This window comes from Perca fluviatilis, chromosome 21 (genome assembly GCF_010015445.1).
Source record: "Perca fluviatilis chromosome 21, GENO_Pfluv_1.0, whole genome shotgun sequence".
NCBI classification, from domain to species: domain Eukaryota; kingdom Metazoa; phylum Chordata; class Actinopteri; order Perciformes; family Percidae; genus Perca; species Perca fluviatilis.
Window position 1 is genome coordinate 5,628,727 of NC_053132.1, and position 12,134 is coordinate 5,640,860.

The following is a 12,134-nucleotide window of genomic DNA, read 5'->3' on the forward strand; positions in this document are numbered from 1 at the left end:
ACGCTGTCTGACGGCTCCAGCATTAGCTTAGCCTAGCACAGATCCTGCAGGTAACTGGTTCCAACTAGCCTACTGCTCCGAATTGTGACAAAAGTGACAAATCACGCCAACATGCCTTCCTGTTTACATTGTGTTTGTAGAGTCATTAGCGTAAAAAAAAATAACGTAACATGAGACACAACCGTCTTCTAACTGTAAACAAACTGGGAACTATATTCTCAGACAGGCTTGCTGCGAGCATATCATTCCGCCCAAGTACTATATTCTTCCTCCTGAGAATATAGTTCCCGGTTTGTTTACGGTTAGAAGACGGCTGTGTCTCATGTTACGTTGTTTCTTGTACACGCTGTGACTCTACAAATCACAACATGTAAATAGGAACATGTTGGCGTTATTTTGTCACTTATTGGGAGCAGTAGGATTACTGGAACCATTCACCTGCCTGTTCTGTTATGGGCTGATGCCGCTGGAGACGTCAGACAGCCTTACAGCACGCACGGAGATGAGAAGGGTATGTATGGACTTGTCTAACTCTGGCGGTTACGGTGAATAAGACAAATCCCAATAAGTCGGCGTGTTCCTTTAAAGGAATATTTCACCACTGGAAAGCTGAATATATCTTTAAATTGGGTCACTTATGTAGTAGAAATGTGAAAAAAAAATTGAAATTGGTGCCTTCTAGGCCGAGAAAAGCCAGAAAATGTGTTTTGGTCTTAAATGGATGAAAAACACCAAATCCCAGAATGCACCTGCTTCGTTGCTTTGAGTCCACTCCCCAGCCACGCCTACCGCTTGACAGACCGACAGAGGCATTCAACTCAACTCAAGCGTGTTTTATTGTCATTTCAACCATATACACGAAACAACGTTTCATCGTGACTCAAGTGGTGTTACACATTTAACATATATAAAAACGACATTATATAAAAACGACATACGAAACAGGCTACATTTAGTACACACACTTTATAGGCTCCGTAAAGTTCAGCTAACGATACTAGCATTAGCGCTTGGGCGCTGTAAACACCGAGCATAAACACAGCCGTGAATTAGTGTGTAATGTAGAATGGTCGGCATTTAACAGTCACAAACTCCACCAGCAGTTAGCAGTTAAATGGATACAAATCACCACATTTCTGCGCCACTCGGTGTTAACACAGCCCATCTCTTTTACCTGGCGACAGAGCATCTCTAGCTCGGAGGGCTAGCAGGCCTGGTAGCTGGACAGTCCGGTACACTATTCAGGCAGGTTTCCACAACAACAAAAACACGGCAGTCTCTGAACTCACGTTGGGAATGTCGTTGAAGTTGGATGTAGTCCAGTTTGTGGTCTAAATGAGCGGACACTTGCAAGCAGGATCCGTAAAGTTCAGCTAACGCATACTAGCATTGGTGTAGCTAAACACAGAGTATAAACACAGCCGTGAATTAGCGTGGAATGTCGAATGGTCGGCATTTAACAGTCACAAGCTCCACCAGCAGTTAGCAGTAGCTGGTTGGATTTTATTTCTACACCAGTCCGTTTAACACAGTCCACCTCCACGGGCCGGTGAGAGCAGCCTGGTAGCTGGATAGTCCCGGTTCCGGTACACTGTTGTTCAGGCATGTTTCCACAACAACAGAAACACAGCAGTCACTGAACTCACGTTGGGAGTTTCGTTGAAGGAGGATGTAGTCCAGCTTGTTGTTTAATGAGCAGACACTTGCAAGCAGGATGGCTGGGACAGGTGGACAGCTAGCGTTAGCTTTCCACCTAGCCGATGAGGATGTCCCCTAGCCGGTAGCGGCATTGAGCGACAACCGCTGGTCTCCGGTAGCGAAGCTCACGTAGTGTGCTGAGTATTGCGTCTGTAATAACGTTTCCATATTCTCCGATCTGTGCCGATGTATCCCGTGGTGGTACACACGTCCGGTAGTTTGAATGCAGATAATTGTTGTAAATGTTTTCTGCTGAAAACCGAAAGCCTGTTTAGCGATTTAAGATTCGGCTGACAGTCGTTTTCATTCGAATACCACGGCCAGATTCGGCAGTCCAACCCTCTTGGCGGTGTTGAAAACATACGGAAGTAGATCCTACTACTGGCTGTAGTCCTTTGCCTCTGGCCCAAAAATCTTCCAATGACGCAAAAATCGTCATTTTACGTCATCGGAAGATTTTTTCCAGGCCCCAAATGCAGAAATCTCTCGTCTCAGGGGGACATGAGGGAGGGAAGCACGGTCATTCAGAAATACTATCGGGTTTCTACTGATACAAAGCTGAATGCTAAATCGGTGAAGTATCCCTTTAAGTACACTTATGTGGAAATTGCCTTGTTGAAAGGTGCATACATAAACAAACAAACATATTGAACATTAACATAAAATAAACAATAAATACAAAAAACAAAACAAATATATACATACAAAATAACTGTTGCATAAGAAAATACGCTGAATTGGTTGAGTGCAAAATTTGCAAAGAATATGTAGTATATGCATATTTCTCAGATGTCATGATTGTAGTTGGTCCCCAGCGGACTTAATTAGCAAGTTTTGTCTTTAAGCTTTCTGAGCGTTATTTGTTGATTATCTGCTCTAGCTTTTCACAACGCTTTAGAAACGGATATGGTAATAATAATGGTACGAAATAATGGGAAATTGCATGTTTTTGTAATTGAATAACGTAACATTTTCTTGAGGAAACCCCCTGAAAATGTGTGCACCTAAGTCTTCCACAAACCTTTAGGGAAAACACTGTGGTGTGCCTCTTTTTTTTTTTTTTTTTGCATTGCGCTTTGTTTTTTAAATGTGTGAACAAAGTGACTTTATTGCTTTGACTATAATCCATTCAAATTATGTGTGACCGTGAACCCAGAGGAAAGTTGTCCAGTCATGCAGCATCGTGTAAATTTGATCGGAATAAAAAGGAGAGAATCCTGGAGCTCTCTGGAAATATGTGAGATTTTTCTGCTGGTGCACTTAAAGTCAGTCATGCACGCGTCTTATAGTAGAATGTATTTTCTCAAGAGAAAGAAAGCAGTTTCAAATCCAAAATACTGATTGTGAACTTCCGTCTATGGACCTCAATTGAAAAATGTATTCTTAAATCTTCTACATTAGGGCTGGATGATATGACCTAATATCAAAATCCTGATTTATAAACTATTATTTTGTTTTTAGGTTGTTGTTTCTTTGCCCTCGTAGTACCCTGGCAAGGTTAGTACTGTAAATATGCTCAACCGTTAAAGGGAGGATCATTTTTTTCTGAAGAAAGAGTGCACATCTTATCTTGATTTTAAAATAATGAAGGGAAACGCACACACGGATGAACTATTTATGGTTATTTATTTAAACAATTGAAATCCAACCACACATTGTCTAAAAAGATCACATTTTAGTTTGAATGGAAAAATAGAAAATAAATTACGTTAATTATTTGCAGACAAAATAAATTATTTTAAATACTGCCGTGTCAAAAGTAGAAGATATTTACTTGCATCACTTGTAAACAAAATACATTTGATTTATTGCCATTGCAAAAGTAAAACACAGGGCTTGTGTGTGTGTGTGTGTGTGTGTGTGTGTGTGAGAGAGAGAAAGAGAGTGTGAGAGAGTGTGAGAGTCACGAGCACAGTACACAGAAGTATTAACAGGATTAAAAATCCCTAATTACGTCAGTTAGACGTAGATTACTTTTCGATCAATCGTCCAGCCCTATTCTCCATTAAGAAGCCATTACAGAACTTTTGACTTTGACATGGTTCTCCACAGACAGATTGGTAGGCTCTCTGGATATTGCATTTGGGGTTTAGGGAATATCGCAAGCTAGGTAATCTTGATTGGGGATGACAGTCCCCTTACACTGTCAACATGCTATTTTTACCCAGCTCATTGCACATTATTGCCCTCAGGCAAACCCAATCCCATTTCACCTCTAACCCTCTGCAAATGTCCTCATTACTAAAACATCGTAAAGCTTTAGTTCATAACTTTTTGATATTAATAAACGTCCGTTACATTCAAACCATTGCCAAATGAGTCGCTACAAAGCTAATTAAGACTATCAGCTCCACACAACTCTCTTTATTTATTTCTCAGTATGGCTATGTTCAGAAGATTCGGCGACTTTCTCGCGCAGAAACTCGAGTGAAGATAATGACCTCTTCTGAAGAGTCCATCACGTTTTTTTAATCCTCCGTGTCCTCCCTGGCTACTAGCAACTGTGTGGACGAGCGGGGGTGGTGCGCGATCACGGGAGGCTTGTATCATGTGGACGCGCCGACAGTTTTGTTGTCATTACTTTGAATTCCTCCTAAGGGGGCGACAGAAACTACACACTATAGCTTTAAGGATATCAGCCTCCATCTTAGATCATCTTCACACTGATGTGGATACAATTCATACATGTTTCTCTTTTCAGTTAAGACAGAACTTATCTCAAAGCTGGAGAACTTTGAAAATGTCAGTCTTGTGTTATGACGTTTATCAGCAAAGCAGAAAAACTGAGTTATTTTTGTTGGGACTCTGAATTTTCAGACTCTTTACCTGCTTGCACACTCTGTTTGTTATGATCAGAATGACCAGTTAGCTTTCGTACGGAGGCATTACTGTATAAAAATATATCCAATGTCATCAAATATTGTAAATAACGTTTTGTTCTACTTGAAGGCAGCTTCATTTCACGGAGAAAGATAAATATTGGGGGGGCATTAGCCTCGTGAGACCGTCCTGATCTCATGAGCTCCAGTTTATCCACTTGAGATAGAGAAAATTTGGAGCCGTTCGCAAAACAACCGACCAATCAGCGTTAGTTTTGAGACGGGTTTAGGTGAGACGCAACGAGAAGCAACTGTTAGTCTAAACAACGCGGCGCTTCCACGGATGAGATGAGCGTAGCTATCGCAGCAAGTTTTATCCAAATTAGAAAGTATTCCTTCATTGAAAGAAGAGCAAAAAACGGCACTGGAGGCTTTTCTCTGAGGAAAAGATGTTTTTGCTCTTCTCCCGACTGGTTTCGGCAAGATTTTGATCTGATTGGTTGATTTGGCCCGTCTATCACCAACATAGGTGGTCATTATTTCTGGATGTTGACAGCTTTCCTCTTGCAGAGACCACCAATCGCAGCTTTAGCTTGAACCGTGTCAGTGGCAGCTCAGCAAAAACTTCACTCTCTGCACCCAGGTCTGAAACTGTGACTGGAAAAAGGTGTCTAACGAACGCCCCGAGTCGACTCGCCGGGAGATCAGACCGGTCCATATAACTCAGTGACGAGACGACAATTAACTGTCTGGCACATTCGTACGTGCTCTCACTGCTGATTTTCTAGACCCAATCACAGGAAGCTTTTTCTAAAGTTGGAACAATCCTTCAAAACCTGCTCGGATTCTTATATGTTTATATATATACAGTACAGGCCAAAAGTTTGGACACACCTTCTCATTCAATGTGTTTCTTTATTTTCATGACTATTTACATTGTAGATTCTCACTGAAGGCATCAAAACTATGAATGAACACATATGGAATTATGTACTTAACAAAAAAGTGTGAAATAACTGAAAACATGTCTTATATTTTAGATTCTTCAAAGTAGCCAACCTTTGCTTTTTTTGATAACTCTGCAAACCCTTGGTGTTCTCTCAATGAGCTTCATGAGGTAGTCACCTGAAATGGTTTTACCTTCACAGGTGTGCTTTGTCAGGGATAATTAGTGGAATTATTTCCCTTATTAATAAAAAAGCAAAGGGTGGCTACTTTGAAGAATCTAAAATATAAGACATGTTTTCAGTTATTTCACACTTTTTTGTTAAGTACATAATTCCATATGTGTTCATTCATAGTTTTGATGCCTTCAGTGAGAATCTACAATGTAAATAGTCATGAAAATAAAAAGGAAACGCATTGAATAGAAGGTGTGTCCAAACTTTTGGCCTGTACTGTATATACACATAATTTAACCTGTCATTTTAACCTGTCATTATTAGACTGTATAGCGGGCACTACAACTAACTTAATTTCATCCGTGCTTATCATTTACATTAACTAAATATCACGTTTTCAGGCTGTACGATCCAGCAGCCTCACCTGCAGACAGCTGCTGATGTAAAAAATAAACCTCATCTTCAAAATATTTCCGACATCTCTTCTTTCAACTTTAGATTGCCTACTTCAGCTCCGCTGTGTCCCGTTTCATTTCCTTCCTCTTCAGAAATAATAAATGTGAAACGACAAATGTGAAATTTGTTACAGATTATTTCAATTCTGTCCTGTGATTGAGGCAAGACATGTGTGCTGTGATGGAGCGAGCCTGCATGGAAAAATATAATTTTAGTCATAATTTGTCCGAGCCTTCATGCCGACCCCCTACTACTCGGTTTTCATTATCCAGCCATATGCAGAAATTGTGTTTTTTTTTTTTTTAAATAGAATAGAAAGTCTGGGCTCCAGTCTGAGTCTCTCTGTTGATTTAGAGATATAGATTGAAATTTTAATTTTAATTGTGTCACAGCTTGCAGCAAAATTGTCAATAATTGCCCACGTATGTGAATAACTTCCAATAACTTCTTACTTTTCCCCACATCTGTTGTGAACAGCGTGATACGAGCATAACGTGCTTTGTGTAAAATGTTAGAAAAACCTTTAGGTTTAGCACAGGTCGTTGGTGTTAAAAAAGCGGGGGTCTAAATGTACAGAACGATAACAATGCTAAGGCCGAGGGTGGTAGACTGTCCTGACAGCAAACGTGTGAAAACTCACAGCTTGTAAGACTATCACTAATGATATCTCTCCCTATTAGTCTCAAAAGCAGAAAAGGTTACACTGCCACTGCGAATCGAGCAGGACCTCACATCTTGTACATTTCCAGGGGTGCAAGGCTAAAAACAAACAAGTGTAATTAGTTACTTTGAAAAATAAGGGAAATATGGGGAAATAAAATCATTTCTAACCAAATCCTTTCTGTCCTTTTTTTCTTCTCTTGCTCTCTGTCCAGATAACGTTTATAGGAAATGTCTCGCCAACGGGACGTGGGCGCTGAAGGGGAACTACTCCATGTGTAAGGCCATACTTCACGAGGAGGTGAGAGGTCACAGCGTGTGCTGTTTGTGTGCGTGTATCCCGATTAACGAAGCTTTACGCAAAGACCCACGAAGCGTGAAACATAATCAAAAGCAAACCTCAAAGACAAAGTTAGCATTGGAAGATGAGTGTGGCAGGTTTTGCTCGAGGATTATTTATAGTAAATATGGATTCAGGCTTCGGTTGCTCAGAGCCTGCAGCCATAAAGGGGACACGGCAGTCAAAAGAAAATCCCATGCATGGACGATGAAATGCCAGAGAGTATTTCTTGAAGGCTTCAAAAGAACAATGGGTGTTTTGCATGAAATAGGCGCCGCAGCTTTGATGCCATCTTGGCAGGGTTTTTTTATGTAGGTGGGAGCCTGAAATCTGCTAATTAACCCGCGGCTATTTCTCTTTTGAATGCACGAAAACAGAAAGGGTTTCATTTTGTTAATTCTTCTAAAGAAATGGCAGCCACAACGGTGATTGTTCTAAGCAGCGCTGTCCTCTGGCGATGAGAGCAAGAAAACGCAGTCGGTTGAAAGCAACCGTACGCTGCTGCTGCTGCTGTTAAGGTCCTGCTGTGCTCCACATTTTTATCCTTTCACATGTTGATGTTTTGTTGTTTAGTTGTTGTTGTTTTTTTTGGCATGCTCTTAGCCTCCACCTGGACGGTGTACTGTGGATGTGCAGATGTGGCGGTGATGAGCGCTCATTTTAATTGTGTGATTGAACGGAGGACAAAGCTTCCAGACAGAACACGCTGACCTTAATCGGGCTGTGACAAGTAGACATTTGAAGTATTGTATGTAAAATATAAAATTACACGACGGAAAGATCTGATAACGATTTGTTTGTTTTTGCCTGAACCTGACAATCTGCTGAAACTGAAACTGAATATTAGAGAGCTGAGTTTCCGAGAGCACTGTAACTCTGTCCTGGGTTCAATAAGCTCTGTGGTATGTTCTCCTTTCCCGATTTTAAAAAAGTGTTCTCTGTATTCTTGACCTGCATTTAAAGGATGAAGCCGGTGTTATTCTAGATTGTTCTAACTCTAACCCTATTATTATTATTATTATTATTATTATTATTATTATTATTATTATTATTATTATTCTTTCAAGGATTTAGTCAAACTTGTGAGGGCATGCTAACCTGTCAATTAGGTCACCAGATGCAGCCCAGTAGTAGTCATGTATGCTGTATAGATCTGTGAGCATGCTGTGGAATGAGACCCTTCATTTGGTGTTTTTTAGAGAGTCTCTCTGAGTCTGATGTCCAATCGATGCCTGCGGAAGATGGATATAGGCTGTCTGACCTTTTTTGAAAATGTGTGTTAGATTTGTCGTGGCCGTGTAATAAATCACCAGGTGGCGGTGTGAGTGAAAAAGCAGTGGGCGGGGGGGGGGGGGAGTTAAAGTAGCTTCTCTTTAAAGTTCAGCTTTTATTGAACCGGATATTTAGTGGTCCCATTGTGTGGCTCAAATGCTTATTGGAAAGTTTGTTTGAGGAAAAACAAAATCCTCTCTTTCCTTTTGGGACTCTGTACTATTTCCTCAAATATACGATAAGTGTCTTTTGGGCAAAGAGTGAGTCAGGTTTTAGTTTGACTCGTGGCCCACACATTTTCACACACGGAGACCTGAGGCTAGTGGTGGGTGGGTCTTATATTATCTTCTTGTCGTCCACCCCCTCCTCTCCGGGCTCTGCTATTCACTTTAAAGAACCTTCCTGTTTGCTGATTTATGTGCTGATGTGTTAGCCAGTCCTGCGGTGTCTGTTAAAGGACTGAATCACATTTCCTTTCAGGTCTATATTACTGCACACATGCTTTATGTATGTATATTGAATGAGTAATCCTTTAATGTGTAGTCACTTATTATTGTAATCATCCCTCATTTCGTACTACCCTTGAAATAATCCTTTTGTAGCGTGACTCCGCTGGAAAAGATGGAGGACCAAATCTTCATCCCTTGTTTGATGAAAAAAAAAAAAGCATTTTACTGCAGCACAGCACAGTTTTTTACTGGGAAAATAAACATTCGCAACAACTAGGATGAAAATACCCACGTGATTTGTCTAAATTAGACATATGCTCAAATTAGCTTTCCAAAATGCGGACTGTGGTTGAGTACAACATTTCACAAAACGCAACATTAAGCCAGACGACAAAAAGGGCACTAGTACAGTATACTTACACCCAGTGACAGAGACGGGGACTTGAGTTTGAGACTTGGACTCGAGTCGCACTTAAGTTGCACACACAGTGACTTCAGACTTGACTTGAGACTCGTCCTCAAAAGACTTCGGACTCGACTCGGACTCGAGATGTGAGAGAGGACAGCAAACAAGTCAACCGCACCGGCAGCCAGAAGCTGTTGCTTTAAAAATGTTATACAACAAGGCCCAATCCAAAGAAGCTCTGAATGCACAATTTTATTTATAGTATCCATTCATAACAAGAGTTATCTCAAAACACTTTACAGATGGAGTAGGTCTAGACCACACTCTATAATTTACAAAGACCCAACTATTCCAGTAATTCTCAGCTCCTCTTACATTTCTTATCCTGCTTCTTAAAGTGGGTGTTTGTCATGCTTTAAATCACATACGAAACAGGCATGATTATAGCAATGATCAAGGTCGTAGGTTTTGTTTTAACGTTGGGGGGGGGGGGCACATAATAATGGTGGGGTCTGGGGGTCCTCCCCCATAAAATTTTGAGCATCAAACACATTATTTCCTACATTTTGGTGAATTCTAATGCAACAATTTATGGTGCAAATGTCTTTATTTATGTAAAGGAAATTATTCTTCTCTACAACAACAAATCAGTTAGAGAATGATACCTTGGTAAAGCCAGAAGATCCAAAGTTTTAAATCTACATAAAAGAATCACAAGAAATCACATCTTTATTTTTCTCGCTCCTGTTGTGTTCTTTGTTGCAAAGTAGACACGGTTCTTGTTTTGAGCAAAATAGACTTACATCTTTACGTTGTTGCACATTCTGAGAGACACATTGCAGGATTAATCTATCACAAAGCATTAAACAACTATAATCTTTCCCCTAACCCCAACCAAGAACATCTAGTTGCCAAAGAACTTGCTCATATGACTCGTTTTGTAGCCGTCATGTGAGTCTTTTCGGAGAGCAGTGACAAAGAATCTATTTTCTCGTTTAGGTATGAGGACTTGTTTTTCATTAGACCAGTCCCATGAATATCTGTCCCTGTATATATCACCAAAGCCATGTACATTTCATGCATCGGAAGGGAAAGACTCAGTGTCATTTGTCCACTATAGACTAGATTTGAGCTGCTGCACCAAAATAAAGTGAATGGGGAAAATCGTTTTTCAGGGTGGGAGGGGCCGGGATTAAACATGTCCACATTTAATCTCAGCCTAGACACCAGCAAGTTACATAAATCCGCTAACAGCACAGATTACTGTCGGCAGTGTAGAAGAAATCCGATCACAATGGATATCGGAGTCCGACAGTGGTCTTAGGCAGCGATTCAGAGGAAGATGTGTCTGTGTTCTGTGTTAAAGCTTCAGCTGCAGCAGCAGGACCAGAAGTGGTCCATGTGGTTAGTGGATATGTGACTGTGTGCACGCTCACCAGCATCCCACTGTTCATGTTTTCTAAACCAGGGGTGGCACGGGCCTCCTTGAAATCGGATTGGCACCAAGAGTGATTGGTAGGGTGATAGGTAGGTGGCTTCAGGGTGCGATTTGTAAAAAAATAAAAATAAGGAGAGGGCTCAGTTGGCTCAGTGGTAGAGCAGGCGCACATGTACTGAAAGGGTTTATGCCTCGAAATAGAGGTCCAGGGTTAGATTCTGACCTGGGACAAATTTCCTGCATGTCTTTCCCCCTCTCTCACCTAGCTTCGCTCCCTGGGTACCAATCTTTTAGAAATTCCTAGGGTCAAAAAACACCGTGCCTTTTCTTATCATCAGCTCTATCACCACTTTTAACTTTGGGCCATTACAATGACTTCCTCTATCTTCTGTTTTTACCCTTGTACCACTTTTTAATTTGTTTTTATGTGTGTGTATATACCCGCAATGATTTGGGATGTATTTTGTATTTTAATCTTAATTTTTTACTGAATTCCCTGTTGTACAGTGTTTGGAGACCATGTCTTATGGTGATATTGCACTTGAAATAAATTTTAATTGAATTGAGCTGTCCTGTCGAAAATTAAAGGCTGGAAAAGCCCCAAAAAAAATAATCTTAAAAAAAAAAAAAAAAGGAGAGGGGGGGATGTTTTTTCATCATGCATAACAAAACAAAACATGCAAGAACGAAATCCCCCTTCCAATACTATGGATATATATATATGTGCCACTCGGCTAGTCTGGGAAAACCCTGATGAACTTTCAAAACCAGAGCTTCTATTATGAGTCTTAACACATTTTTACTAATTTTTTAATTTTAAAAGTTTCTGAACCCGCCTGTTTTAGCTGTCTGTATCTGTCTAGTCCATGCAGATGTCCTGTACAAATGTTTCTGTTCTTATGTACTGTAAGTTGTGTTTTATGTTTCTGCAAAACAGGAACCTGCTGGAAACCAGTTTTTAAACTGAGTCAGGCCCGTTTATATTGTAACTTAATGTTACTTTTAACTTTCTTGTATAATAAATGAAAAAAAAGAAAGAAAGAAAATCCACAGCAGAAGTCTGCTTTAAAAAAAGAAAAAAAACGTACCAAAGAGGATTTTTTTTTTTTTGCCTTTGAAGTCTCTTTTCTTATCGTGAACATTGTTTCGGTAAATCAGAAATATCCCACAAGGCAGGAAGTAAAACAAGACAGGACAGAGGCGAAACGGAGAGACAACAAAATAAAACGGAGAGACAACAAAATAAAACCGGAAACTAAGCATGAAACGTACATAACAGAACACAGATAACAGAACACATGAGACGGTAAACCAGGAAACAGGGAAACATTTAACACAATGAAGCAGCAAAAACTACAACCATGACAGCCTCTGTTCAAACCGACAGCTGAAGTCTGCTTTAAAAAAAGGGAGAAAAAAAAACAGACCAAAGAGGATTTTTTTGTCTTTGAAGTCTCTTTTCTTATCCTGAATAT

The 12,134-nt window shown here is 40.3% G+C and overlaps 1 protein-coding gene across 4 annotated transcripts in view; it reads left to right on the forward strand.

Annotated features, from left to right (window-relative positions):
* Positions 1-12,134, forward strand: part of LOC120550763 (corticotropin-releasing factor receptor 1-like) — a 96,562-nt gene that overhangs the window by 37,392 nt on the left and 47,036 nt on the right. For all 4 annotated transcript variants that reach the window (XR_005637777.1, XM_039787563.1, XM_039787562.1 and 1 more), the window contains one exon: positions 6,970-7,055. Coding sequence is in view for 3 of the 4 variants with exons in the window: in XM_039787563.1 (XP_039643497.1) it covers positions 6,970-7,055 (86 nt within the window). In the remaining variant the exon portion in view is untranslated. The remainder of the gene's footprint in view (positions 1-6,969; positions 7,056-12,134) is intronic.